The following is a 14,146-nucleotide window of genomic DNA, read 5'->3' on the forward strand; positions in this document are numbered from 1 at the left end:
TACCTCAAAATTTCTTCATTTTGTTTTCACATTTGAAGGATATTTTTGCTGGTTACAGAATCCTGTGTTAGTGATTGTTTTCTTGTAAAGCTTTAAAAACACTGTTCTATTGTCTTTTGGCTTCTATAGTTTCTGATGAAAAGTACATCTGTAATTAAAATCATTCCATTATATGTTATATGTGTCACCACTTTCAAGATTTTCTCTTTAACTGTGGTTTTGAGGTGTTTGATTTTGAAGAATGGTTTACTTTATTCTGCTTGGGTTTGGCTGAGCTTCTTGAAGCTATCCAGACTGGGGATAGTGGAGAGGCTTCTGTGTAGATGGAATCACAATGGATTACAGCTTTTTTGTGTGTATGTTAGCTGTTTTGAGTTGGTTGGAATGTAGCATGTGGAAGGAAATGTTTTAAATGAACTTTATTTTTATGACAACTAATTCTTAATTCACTCAACAGGAGTTTATTTGGGCATGTACTATACACAAGAAATTAAACTAAGCATAAATAAAACAGAAAATAATTATCCTATGCCTCCAACAAGAAGAAACATCTATCATTTATCCTGATTTGCTGGTGTAGAAGTGCTGAGCTAGGTAAAGGGTAGGAAGCTGCACCATCCTATTCCTTGTAGGAGGGGCCTGGCAGTGTTTCCACACTTGGATCCAAGTATGGGGTTCACTCAAGACTGAAGAATAAAAAAGGAAGATACACTGAAGCTTAGCTATAATGTGGGCATTATAGCTAATAATAGCCACCCCATCCTGGGGCAGCCTTTGGTTTGAAGCCAGTCAGCCTGGGGCCTGTGGGCAGAATTCCAGGAGAGAAAGGCCAGAAGTCCTGCTCTGTGAGCCTCCCCCCCTGGATAGGCTGGAACAGGTGGCCGTCCCGGGGTGAGACTGGCTCAGGCAGCCACTCATATGGCTACGCTGTTGGGAATCCGGTCTGGAGACAGGTAGTAATATGGCAGCTTCTTATTCTTGTTACGCTCAGCGATCACACTGACGATGGTGTCAAGGTTCTTGCGGAATTGGGCCATGGCCTCCTTTACGGGTTTTTCAATGAAATGCTCCTCTGGATACATGCCCAGGAATAGCTGAGAACCCAGACAGATAGACAGGTTACTCTGCAATGCAGCAATGTTAATTGACAAACCTTATCCTACCCACAGAGATCAGCCCTGGGGAGTCATCCTCTGCTGCCTGCTGAGAGTGCTATAAGAATGAAAATGCCATCTCTAACCTGGCTTTCCCTAAGGAAGCCTCCAGGGTGGCTATAAGGACGTGTAATGGTGCAGGTAAATATGGAGGCTGTTGTTGGCCCCAGCCATGGCAAGCATGTGGCTACGGAGGCCTGCGCTGCACAGCACTGCCATCTTTCCATCTTGGCCCCAGCGCTGGCCTCCTCTCGCCCTTTTGAGGTAGTGTGCTCATTTGCACACTTACATAGATGTTTGCAAATTAAAACTAGACGTATTTTAAAAACTATTGGATTGTTTAAATTGGAAAGTTTCATATACAGGGCTAGAAAGGGTGGGAGAAGCATCATATGCTATTGATGGGATTTGGGGTTTACTTTGTGGAGGGCAGTTCAGTCTCAACATTCTTGGACCTAGAAATTCCCCTACTTGGAGTGCATCCTCTGGTCCTATGAAACATATGGGCAAAGAAACATATCCAGCGATATTAGTAAGGGACCAACACATTAGCAAGTACCCTAAGTAACTTAAAATTCCCATGAGTCTGGGCCTGGTATGATCATTCTGTGCAGCACTGAACTAATGACATCACGTTGTGTCTACTGAGACACCCAGCTTTGGGATTAGCCTATACAAGGTGTATGGAAATGTCTGGAAGGATATCCAGGAAACTCTTAGTTGTTAGCTCTGGGGTGCCAGAGAAATTCACAGAAGACAGCTTCATCAACAGCTGGGTGTGGTGGGGATGCCTTTGTGGGGAGTGTCATCACTGGAGCAGTGTCCCCTTTGCTCTCTTGCCCCAGCCACCTTGCACTCTCTCAAGCTGCAGGCCTGAGGACCTTGTGGCTACTTCAGCCTCAGAACTCAGGATTCCTGGGGGACAGGTATCTACCTGAGTCCTGAGTCACAAAACCCTGAGGTTGAGAAGTGGGTTAAACCTGGGCAACCTGCCTGCCAGAAGAGGCAGAATGGCCTCACCTCATTCTCCTGGAACTGGCTCAATGCCCACACCGCACCCAGATGCCAGCAGGAGCGGCCTCGGTCTGGCAGTGTGTCCACGATCTGCTCGATGGTGACTACACCCTTTGCTGTGGGTGGTGGGGCCCGCATGGTTGGGGGTGCATTGGGAATCCAGGAACACCAGTCGTACTGCAGGGAGAGCCACAGACACACAATCCAGACACTGCCTGCCTGTGTTTCCCGCCTCCCACTTGTGCACTCCTCCCCATCCACCGGGCCCTTCCCTGTCACCAGCCGGGGTCCTCCACTAAGTGGGCAGATTCGTCAGTGGGAACACCTGATCTGGGCCCTGAGACTGCCTGATTTCCACCTGGCTTCCTCTACCTAGCTGGCTGGCTGGAAAAGTAAGAAGAGGACTGACTACCTTACCCCGTGGCTCAGTAGTAGTCATGGTCAAGGTGATCTTGGTAGTTTACCACCCAGATGGCTGCCCTGCCCTTGCTTACCTGGCCAAAGTTCACTGCCGCATGCTGGGCTGAGGCCGTGAAGATCACCACAGTGAGATACTCGGATAGCTTCTCCCTGGTCTTGATGGACTTGGGAAAGCCTAAGGCAGAGCCAGGAGCTGGCTAAGGCCCACCTTCCAGGAGGAATAGCTGACCAGCAGAATGCCACTTCCACCCTCATCCTTCCCTGGGGTCCCCTATACCAGTGCTGGAGGGATGGGCATGGGCAAGACAGAGACACACTGGGGGGGATCAGCAGGTTGGTTTAGTCTCCTGATATTTCTGACCCAGGCTATCAGGGTCACAGAAAGCCCTGAAGCGTCCCCAGTGAGGCATTCTGGTGGCCAGGGGTCCCTTGGGGACTCTGGCCCCAGCACCCAGGTGCTAAGGTGACTACTATAGGCCCATGTTGCCCAAGGAAATTCAGAGGTGCAGGGAAGAGCAGCAGAGAGGACTGGAGGAGAGCTGGGAGTGGTCCCTACCTGAAGCCTTTTTGCCCCGCATGCCATACACATAAACATCCTTCACGAAGTCCTGCAACTCCTGGTCCTCCACCACCACTTGGTCACTCTCATAGTAGACACCAACCACATCAGCTACAAACCTAGCTCAGGAGAAGGGGCCCAACAAGCAGTGGGTGATACAGCCAGGATCTGCAGAGCTGTGCCCCCAGGCAGGGCCCCATCAGTGACCCCGTCACTTATCCTTAATATCCAGGTCATTAAGGTCACCCTACCCTCACACACCTCCCTTCCTCCTCTAGTGCCCTGACAACAAAGCCAAGCATCTGGCTCACTGAGTCAGTCGTGGAGACTCCTAGCTGGGTCCATCAATGCTCATGTTCACTCCTCGAAGCCCCCCAGCTCCGGCCATACAGAGTAGGTCCCATACCCAGCCTGTACTCACGTCTTGATGGCCTCCCACACCAGGAGCCCATCATCCCGGTAGAAGTAGTAGGGAATGTTTTCGGTGCTCTCCATGCCCCGGGCTTTGATGGCCTCAGGGAAGCACAGGGAGGCATAGGTCAGGTCCTCCATGGCCCTCTGCACCATCTGCACATGACCACCACCCCCTGTGGCATTGGCCTTGATGGGGAGGGAAGAGAGAATGGTGTTAAGCTGAGGCTGGTTTCCCCCTCCAGCGTCAGGTCCTGGAGCTCCCAGGAGAAAAACTGGTCAGTAGTGTAGTGGCCAGGCACACAGAGGATCAAAGCCAGGTCCTGTGAGGTTGGGTAGGAGAATGTTTAACTTGTAGAACACCAGGGCAGCCCAATGAAGAGGCCACAGGGAGGAGCCTCTGCTTGGCCTGATGCAAGGGGTTGAGGTGGATGGGTATGTGCAGAGACCAGGAGCAGCTGAAGAGGAAGGGGCGAACTCCCACCCTGAGGAGGGGCAGGGGGCAGTTGGCAGAGTGGGGACCTGGGTTGCTGCAGCCTTGTGACAGCTCTCATTCTGAGTTCTGAATACAGGCGGCCTAAGTCCGAATACTGCTTTCAGTGACCAACCTTTGGGTGAAAGAAAGGAGCAGAAACCACCCCCAGGACCTGCACAACTCTGTTAAGGGCTTGTGGTGTGCTTAAAGGGGGATAGAGAGAGGCACAGGGAGTGATCCTGGTCCTCCTCCATGTGGCTGAGATACAGGCACACTTGCTCTCAGGCATGCACACGAGACATGGGGGCTGAACACTCAGGTTACAGAATCTTTCAAGGAGGACTTGGGTGCTGGGGTGCCAGACATGTGTCCCCAAGGATAGTTCAACCCAAGTGGAACTAATCGGTGTTCCCGGTGGTATGTACTAGGAAAGAAGACTATGGTCACTGCTTGAAAAAATGAGCCTGGAGCTCCCACGGGGGAAGGCCCTTGTGGAGCATGAGGCAAATACAGTTTAGAGAGAGGAAGCCAGTGTGCTTGGATCCTGGGGACACTGAATCCCTGGATCCATTATCATTTGAAGCTCCTCGCCCCTATATGTTCAGGCATATGAGATAATATATCTCCTGTCCAGCTTCAGCTGTTTTGAGTTGGGTTTTGCCATTTGCAACTGAAACAGTGGCTCAACCTTAGTGACCACCTGGCTGCTCACTAATGGAAGCTAAGAAAGAGGGAGGTCAGGGTGAAGCCTGCAGGGGTTGAGGGTGGGGAGAGGGGCGGATCCTGGCTTGGTAAGGCTACTTGGGAGTCAGAGCAGGATGGGGTACTACCTGGGAGAATGTAAGGAAAGAGTAGGGACCGAGGCTCTGCCGACGAGGAGAATGGGTTGGGAGCACTGATGACCTGGAAGGGCAGAGGGTGGGAGGCTGTGTAAAGAGTGATGGGCAGCAGAGTGGTGTGGGGGTCCCTAAACAGGTCCCTAGTATATAAGAGGTGAGGAGTGGGTGCCAGGAGGCAGGGTCTGCACCCACATACCAGAAGATGGAAGAAGGGAGGGTTGGAAGAGGTGACAGGGAAAAACTGAGGAGGAAGAGCTGGTGATGAGCTGTAGGGAATGCACTCAGAAGAGAACTGCCCAGTAGCCAGGTGGAAGGTGTCAGAGACTAGCCACAGAATCTGGGAAGCCTTCAGTCTGCTCACCTCCAGCCTCCACCATCCACCCTCCCCAGACCCCCACTCCATGGTGTCTAGGGGCCTGGTCTCCTGGAGGGAAATCTGGAACTGAGGTGGGATGTTGGTTTTGAGGAGGGGTTACCCACCAGGCTGGGATCTGCCTTGCAAGGAGTGGGGTGGGAAGCGCCCACCTTGTCAAAGAGGCCATACTCGCAGATGAGCTGCTCTCGAGCCTTGGTGTTGATAGCGATGGTAAACCTCACATGTGCCACCAGGAGCTGGGTGGAGGATCCAAAGAAAATGTCAGAGAAGTCCAGACCTGTACTTGTATCTCTCCTGGGATCCCCAGGGACCCTCAGCAACTCCATCTGGTCCACCGTGGAGGGTGATGCTAGGCCTCAGAGAGGAACTGCAGGTTGGCATGAAGGTCTTCACTGCTCAGTAGCTTCAGGCCTGGTGTGAAGCTTTGAGGCTCAATGATAGCGATAATGATAAAAATGACAACAGTCAGCATTTGTACAAAGTGTATTTATGCACCAGGTTTTAAGCTCTCTAAATTTGTTTACTATTTTAATCCTGACAGTAATCCTGTAAGAAAGGTGTACTGTTTGATCTTCGTATTACAGATGGGAACGGTGAGATACATGGAAATATTTTTGGCTCATACTCACCCCAACAGTCACCGCCGATAGGATTCAGGAAGAGGGAAGGGTAGTGATAGTGAGGGTTGCCACCTGCACTTTCTGGCCAGGGTCATGCTGAACTCACCTGCCTGTTCAAACTCTGTCCTCCTGCCTCTGTGCCACCAGGGTGTCAGGCCCCAGGCACTGTGTCCTCAGGAACCAGTGAGCTGTCAGCAGGCATTACTGTCCTGGAACATCTCTCCAGGGGGCCTGTCTGCTGGCCACTCCCAGCCATAGTCCTGTGAGAAGGTCATGGCTCCTCCCCATCCATCTTGTCCCCTCCCTATACAGATACTCTCTCCAACTTGCTATACCTTAAAAATGGGGTGCACAGCAGGCAGCTGGCGGTACATGGCGATGCCAAAAACTTCAGACACCAGATGTGTGCGCAGAAGGTGAGTGATTGTCTGGTGGACGTGGAAGTCACTGGAGCGCACCCAGATTTTGGCCAGAAGCCAGTCATATTTTGCATCCGAAGGAAGAAAAATGGGGTTTTCATCTCCTGGGACTTGGTTGAGCTGATACATAAAAAGAAGAAAATACACTGCAATCTCTCACTGCAGACTATAGCTATAAGAGAGCCTGGCCTCTCCAGAAATTCCAGAAGAATCCAAAGTTCTTAAACTGACTTTTGAATCATTAGAGGATAATTAATGAAGAGGGGAACAGATGGTTCAGGGTTTGTGTTTCTCATTCCAGCTACATCACTTACTCCCTTGGGACCCTGGACAACTTACTGAGTCTTTCTGATGTGATGTCACCATTTGGAATAAGGGGACAGTATTTACTCACCTCACAGAGCTATTATGGAAAGTGAATAGGAGTGCATGAAGGCATCTGCACGAAGTGAGTGCTAGATGGTTAGGGCACATTGTTGTGGTCTTCCACCAGCTCCCATCTTCCCTCTTGCCCTTCCTACCCAATATACTCCCTCCTGGCTCTGGCTGCCTTTTGGTCTTAGGCACTATCATTTCCTCTGCTCTTCCCTGAAATGCTGTTATTCCCCAGCTTCTGCTTCAGATGCTGCTCCTGACTCCCTTCCTGCCTTGAGTAGTTTCTCCAGTTCCCAGGGCTCTAGAGTCCTCATGATGCAGTGTCCCAGGTCACTGTCCCTTTAGCCCAGACCTGCAGTCAGGTGCCTCCCTAGTAGAGACCAGGCTGTCTTACTTCTCCAGTTGCAACTCCACAGTGGGCCAAGGTGATATTTTTCTAAAATGGAAATCATGTCATGCCAATCCCTTTATAAACACTCAATCATTTCTTAATGCCTGAAAAGAAAGCCTCCATGCCCCATGGTCTGGCTGTGGGCACTGGGTCCCTATCTGCATCCCTCCTCATTCACCAAACCCCTGGTCCTTCTTTAGCTTTGCCAATGCCAATAGTTGCTTGCATTCATCAAGCTGGCTCAGCTGCAGGCCCCCACTTTGTGATGTCATGTCTTCTGAAAGGTAAGCACTGTCATTACCCCATTTTCAGAGGAGGGCACGGTTTCTTGGAGGGTAACATTCAGAATGACTGAGTTATCCAGACAAATGGGAGAGTGGCATTCCAGCTGCAGGAGCAGGTGAGGAGGGGTGTGGGAAGGGGGTGCTGGGCAGTAGGCCCTTCAGAGATCAGTGTAGACAGCAGAGTGACTAAGGAGGAGAGCTGACTGCCATTGGGGATGGGGGTGACCAAGTGGGCTCCTCAAGGTCATACTAAATGTTTTGGAAAGTAATTTCCCTGTCTGTCTCAAAACCAGCAGTGTCCAATAGCTGCAAATCAGAAAGCTATAAATAGAATTTTAAAATTTTAAAAGCTGCCACAGTAATAAAAGTAAAAAGAAATGTGTTTATGTTAATGATATGATTTTATTTTACCTAATATATCTAAAATATTATTTCAACATTAAAATAATATAAAATTATGAATGAGATATTTACATACTTTATATGGGTATTATATTTTGTTGTTTGCATGGAGAAAAGCTAATGGTGTTTTTGAGGCATGTATTATTGACACCTTGATAAATTAACCTATTAACTAATATATTTTTTAAAAAATTAGAATCTCTTAGGTTTTCTAGGTCTACCATCATATCATTATCAAAATATAGTCCTAGTCCTCTCATTTTTTACATGTTTATTATTTTATTTTCTTGTTCATCACATCTAGGACAATGTTGAATAACCATGGTGCTACCAGCATTCTCTTTTCTTTTTAAAAAATATTTATGGAATTTATTGGAGTGACATTGGTTAATAAAATTCTATATGTTTCAGGTATACAGTGCCATAATACATCATCAGTATATTGTGTTGTGTGTTCACCACCCAAAGTCAGGTCTCCTTCCATCACCATTTATCCCCCTTTACCTTCTTCGACCTCCCTTCATCCTTGCTTTCCCTTTGGTAATCACCATACTGTTGTCTGCGTCTATGAGGTTTATTTTCTTTGCTTAATCCATTTACTTTTTTCACCCAGCCCCCAACCACCTTCCCCTTTGACAGTTGCCAGCCTGTTCTTTATGAGTCTGTTTCTATTGTGTTCGTTTATTTTGTTCATTAAGCATTCTTCTTTCTGACTTTAATGGAAGTGGCCTCAGGATTGGTATTTTTGAATGGCACGTCCTGGCTTTATTATATAGAAGTAATTTTCTTCCATTATTATTTTAATTTTTATTTGTTGTGGCTACTACATGTTATTAAATTTCCTTTTAGTTTTAATTGATACAATCAAAAGATTTTTCCCCTTATTGTTATAGTGGAATATGCTGATAGTTTTCCTGATATTGAGACATCTGGAATAAACTCTACTTGATTATGACATAGTAGTCATTTGTAACTTGGAGTGGTCTTCAGTTCTTTTGGATCCTGCCTGTGTAGTTTCAGCATTGAGGCTGTGCCGGTTCCACAGAATGAGCTGTGGCCAATAACCCTTAAAGAGCTCTGGACCAAGCAATGGCCTGCAAACCAAAGTGTTGCAGGTTCAATTCCCAGTCAGAGCACAGCTTTGGTTGCAGGCCAGGTCCCTAGTAGGGGGCATGTGAGAGGCTACCACACATTGATGTTTCTCTCCCTCTCTTTCTCCCCCTGTCGAACATTGAATAAATAAAATCTTTTTTTAAAAAAAGAACTCTGGAAATGAGTGCTTTATAAAGGCTGCCAAATACTGGACTGTTCATAACAGGGGCTCTTCCCAGCCTAGACAGTGAGTCAGCTTCCTGATTGCTTAGGTGGAAATTGTCCTATTTTCTACAATTTCTTCCGATAATTCATGTTCTGCCAGGTTTTTATCCATTTCCTCTAGCTTTTCAAATTTGTTACCACCACATTATGCTTTTTAAAAAAAATCTATGATTGTCTTTTTTCTTGTGTCTATTTTGGCTTTTTTTCTTTTGTTAGCCATGGCTGGGGGTTATTTATTTTCCTGGAACTTTTTCAGAACAAGATTTTGAACTTATTATGCTCTGGCCTTCATATGCACAGTGCTTTATAGTTTGCCAAATTTACATTATCAGGAGAGGGTAGAGATTCAGAAACATTTCATGACTTGCCCAAGGTTCCCTGGCCTCTATAAGCAAGTGGCAGAGTTGGGACTTAAGCCAGACCCCTGACTCCGGGCCACTCCAAGATGTCTCTGGAGGACAGGCTGCTTCCAAGGCATGTCCCAGGAGTAAATGCCCTCTTCTTTGGTCTCCTCCCTGTTGACTTCTCTTATTTTACCTGCCCCTTAACCATTTTCAGTTTCTGAAGGATAGAGCTTCTCTCTGATAACAGTCTGGAGCTCTTCTTGAGGAGACATGCCCCAGAGACGGGGTGATGGGGTTGAGGGGAGCATAGTCTCTGGGAGCCAGATGGCCTGGTGTGAATCCCAGCTCTGCTACTGACTATGTGCACCTGTGCCTCGATTTCCCTATTTGAGGAAAACAGTCCCTGGCAATAATGTCTGCCTACCTTGCAGGGTTGCAGTGACGATTACATGAATAGAGGCAGGTCCTCACTTAAAACCCTGATGGCTGTATGTTCCAGAATGCAGGATTTTAAAGATTTTAGCACTGCATATACTTCATTACATGACATCTCTCACTCCAACCTTGGTTTGGGGGCAACATGATATTTTACAATCAAACATATTAGTGTTCTAGCAGCGACATATGAATTTCACATGGAATGGGTAAAGCCTCTTCTATTAGTTCCGAGCAAGTTTTGCTACCAACAAGCTTGTTGCCAATTTTTTGGAAAACCTGGAAGTCTTAGAGTTTTTTACATTTCATAATGAGGATGAGGGATTGTGGACTGTGCAGGTTAACCCTTAGGGATAGTCTTGGCATGTGGTTAGCACCTGACAAAATCAGCTGCTATTATGTCTATAGTACTCAATGTCAGGTTTATGGTTAGTTAAAAGTACTGCTTACAAAATGCTTGTCTGCCTGTCCCCAATAGGTCCCCAGTGCAGACCACCCACAAGGGCCTATACCTAGTCCTGTCCTGGGTGTTGTTTCTCGCTATATGTACACCAGCTCCCACAGTGTCACAGCATCCTGGTGCTTTGAGGAAGAAGAGGGCAGCCAGGAATGGGGAGGGATGAAACTCTGCCCCCACCTGCCTCTCCCCCAAACTGCTCCCCTCCCTCCTCTTCCACTGCCCCTGGTGGAAACAAGACCTGTGGACACTGAAACACAGCCTCCCAGGAGAAGCCCAGTTCCTGACCCAGCCTCTGTGGTGCCTTTCAGTAGCTTCAGTCTTCAGCTTCTGTCACAGCTTCATCTGCCTGGCCCCTGTTTGTACTTTGATTTGGGCTCCTCTCCAATGTTGGGGTGAAGTATGTTATCCCAGGGCATGCCCTCTGCAGAGTAGTAACTCTTTGCCAGGAATTTCTCAAGTGTATCTTACGGAGTGGGACCCTTTCTGTCCCTGTGGACAGCCCTCCCTACAGCCCGCAGAAAGCCTTAGGTTCTTGTTTTTCCTGTCTACCTAGTAGAGCCCTCAGCATCCTTCTGTGGAGCCACCAAAACAAATTCCTCCCTGAGTTCTGTCTGCTGATGGTGAAGCCACCTAGGGAAAGAACAAGCCTGGTAGCCTACCTGGATGGCAATGGGGACAATCTTGTTGGCCTGGTTCTTGTACAGCAAGCAGATGGGTGCAGCCAGGAACTGCAGAGTGCAGGGGTCTGTTTTGTTGGCATCAATGCCATCTAGCAACTTAAAGTCCACGATGAAGATGTTCCCTTGCTGCAGGAAGCCAGAGAAAATATGTCCAAATGAATGTCAGCTAGTGATGGACCCTAGAATGAGACCCACAGGGAGGGATAGGCAGCTTTGGGAGCCCCTGCAATTCAGTGCAATTCAGAATTTGTAGTTCTTTTGTTCTCTGACTCAGGGTTGGTTCTTGTCAAGAGTTTCAGGTTGTAGAGTTGTGTTTTTTCCCATAGGTAAAGCATGGAAGTGGCCAGTTTCGCATTTGCTGTACCTGAAATCTTGACCCTTATGAACAGTGTTGAAAGACAACCCAGAGTGACAGCTTAATAAGAAAAAAAGCAGATGGACTTTGTATAAAATAGATAAATCAAACAGCAAAGAGTATAGCTGTAGGACTCCAGTTCCATAAAGTTCAAAACTAGGCAAACTCTGCTGGGGGCCTGGGGTGGAGTGGACTCTGTCAGGGCTGTCTCTATAGAGGTAGACAGAGATCTACAGGATCAAGTTAGGGTCTTTGGGTGGGGTGTGCTCTTCTGGGGTATTGAGAAGCTGCAGGGGCCGGGGCATGCAGTGTCTGCTGGAGTGGTATGATCTGTGTCCTTGTCTGAGGCTGGTGGCCCAGTGGGATGAGTATTTGGTGCAAGTTTATTGACCATACTTGACACTCCTGATTTACACCCTTTTCTTTAGTTACTATGTTTCACTACAGAACAAATGTGTCTGGGGTAGAAAACAGCTCTCTCCAGACTACACTTGAGTCCTCTAGAGGAATCCCAACCTGAGTATCCCAGGCTTTCTTTTGCATGATTGGGGTTTTGGTAGAAGGCCTTCTTAAGCCTTGTGTGTGTGTGTGTGTGTGTGTGTGTGTGTATTTCAGGTGTACAGCGTAATGGTTAGACATTTATGTAGCTAATGAAGTAATTCAATGGATAATCTAGCACTCACCTGACACCATACGTAGTTATACAGTATTACTGACCATATTCCCTATGCTGTACCTTACATCCCCAGGACTTTCTTGTTTTAAGTGAGTGATGGAGGCAGGAGTTGTGGGTAGCTGGGGAAGGGGTTGGGGTCTACAATATAGCAGAAACAGGTCGACAGGAGCTTAGGGAAGTTGTGTGTCCACACCTCTGCCAGCAGAGGATGCACTGTGGCCACCTGTGCACACATTTCATGCTCAGGCATACAAAATATCAGAGAGCTGAGAGCCCAGCTACCATAGTCTTTCTTTATGAATGCAAAGACTCCAGCAGTCATGTGACACTGGTGATGAGCTCTGAGCATCTGCCTTTGGCACATGTGGGGCAGAGGAATGAGAGCGTGGGGGATAGTATCCTTAGCTAACCAGAGCAGAGGAAGGGTTTCAGGACAATGTGTGACAGGATCCCTGGGGACACCTGGACATGCAGGCTGGTGGGTCACAGGCCTGTCTCAGCTTCTGTGATGGGCTGGACAACTGGCCTTTCAAAGCAGAGGTGACCATTAGTGACTACTGTGCAGAAGGAATGGCTGCCAATCATATTGTGAAGAGGACCCAGGTTAGTTAATGTGATGAATGAAGGGAGGCCCTGTGAACCTAGTCCTGGGAACCAGGTGGTCTGGGATTTGGGCCTGAGATCAAGGGATTTCTCTGTTATCCCAAGCCACACCCTTTCTTTGGTCTTCAGTGTCATTGTTCTGGAAACTGAGAGAGGCAACCCTATATCTCAGTTCTGACTCTAGGATTCTGCTGTAGACCCTAGTATTCATGCCTGTCTGGTGTACTATTCTCTCCATCTGGTCAATGTGATTCTCCTGGCCACAATGACTGGTTCAGGGAATTGAGGGTTGTGCATAGGTGATGGAGTGGCATGTGTGTGTGACTCTGGTCAGTGGTGGCTATTAGATTACTGCTTTAGGACCAAAACCACAGCTGACTGTCCAGACTATGGTTCAAAGGAAAGATGACCATAATGACAAAGATGGCTCTAACCCACCTGCCCTGGAGGTGGCAAGGACCCTGGAGCAGAGCTTGTCCCCTGCCAGGATGGCTAGGTGCACAGATGACTGCTCAATGCCTTCCAATTCTAGGATTCTCTGGCTTTTAAGGTTCTGAGATCCTCTGATTTGAAGTTTGAAACCTGTAGCACTGAATCAGTGTTAATACACCCAGTAATTAACCTACAGAGGAATATTGCTGTGTGTGTTACCTGCATGGGGGCATGTGTTGTTGTTGTCAGACATCTATGTAACCAGGTAGTGTCTGGGTCCCTGGACAGGTCCAAAAAGTGAGCGTGGCTAGAACTACCTGCCCTGGAGCAGGGACCTTTCCTGGGGACTTCATCTGGGAAGGTAGTCCTCCAGAGTCAGGTGGGCAGGGTGTGGGGGCTAACAGATCTGTCCACAGAAGGCACTGACCATCCCTCTTTGTCTCCAAGATGAGCTGAGCAAGCAAGATAGGGCAACTGGAAACAGCAGGCCGCCACATAGACATCTGGTGGCAGATAGCAAGAGGCCCAGTTGTCTTGGTTCTAGTAGAAATAGGCCAATTAATGGGAGACCAAGGGCCATTCCTAGGACCTCAAGTCCCCAGCATGGAATGTGCCTGACACCAAGTCCAACCAGACCCACAGTGGAGGCAGTTTGAACCCTTTCTTTCTTAAGACTAGGTCTGTCTTGAAACTGGAGAGAGCTGACTCTGCAGGTGAAGGCTGGAGTAAAGGTTGGGAAGAAGGTGAGGGCAGAAGCAGAGGACATCAACATTTGTATTAGAAAGTAAACAATTCCATCAGTTTTCTCCTTTTATTTATTTACATACTTTTTTAGTGTAGGATTGTTTCTTTTACCAATTTCCTCACCTTTTCAAGCTGGGTAACAATTTGATGGCCATGTGAGTAAAGCTGCTCTCATAAAGCCTGACCTATGACAGGCCCCTAGTCAGAGAGAGCTCTTTGAATTATTGACATTGATATTATGTTCCTAGAGCCAAGCATTATGTAGCAATGTCACTGCCAATTCCTCTTCCCACATTGGACAAGACATTTCATTAATACCCAGGAAAAGGAAGAAGCTGCTTCACTTGAGGGCAGCTGATCT

General features: G+C 47.8%; 1 protein-coding gene across 3 annotated transcripts in view; it reads right to left on the reverse strand.

Annotated features, from left to right (window-relative positions):
- Nucleotides 1-445: 445 nt before the first annotated feature.
- ALOX5 (arachidonate 5-lipoxygenase) overlaps nt 446-14,146 on the reverse strand; it is a 44,349-nt gene continuing 30,648 nt past the window's right edge. Inside the window, exons 7-14 of one of the 3 annotated variants that reach the window (XM_037056711.1) lie at nt 10,955-11,101; nt 6,204-6,407; nt 5,398-5,484; nt 3,569-3,747; nt 3,145-3,266; nt 2,663-2,763; nt 2,175-2,345; nt 446-1,094 (exon numbers count right to left, since the gene is read on the reverse strand). In XM_037056711.1, coding sequence (XP_036912606.1) covers nt 915-1,094; nt 2,175-2,345; nt 2,663-2,763; nt 3,145-3,266; nt 3,569-3,747; nt 5,398-5,484; nt 6,204-6,407; nt 10,955-11,101 — 1,191 coding nt within the window. In that variant the 3' untranslated portion in view covers nt 446-914. The remainder of the gene's footprint in view (nt 1,095-2,174; nt 2,346-2,662; nt 2,764-3,144; nt 3,267-3,568; nt 3,748-5,397; nt 5,485-6,203; nt 6,408-10,954; nt 11,102-14,146) is intronic. The other 2 variants (XM_037056713.1, XM_037056712.1) reach the window with 2 other exon arrangements.

This window comes from Sturnira hondurensis, unplaced genomic scaffold, assembly GCF_014824575.4.
Source record: "Sturnira hondurensis isolate 20B ecotype Veracruz unplaced genomic scaffold, ASM1482457v3 Scaffold0009125, whole genome shotgun sequence".
Taxonomy (NCBI): Eukaryota; Metazoa; Chordata; class Mammalia; order Chiroptera; family Phyllostomidae; genus Sturnira; species Sturnira hondurensis.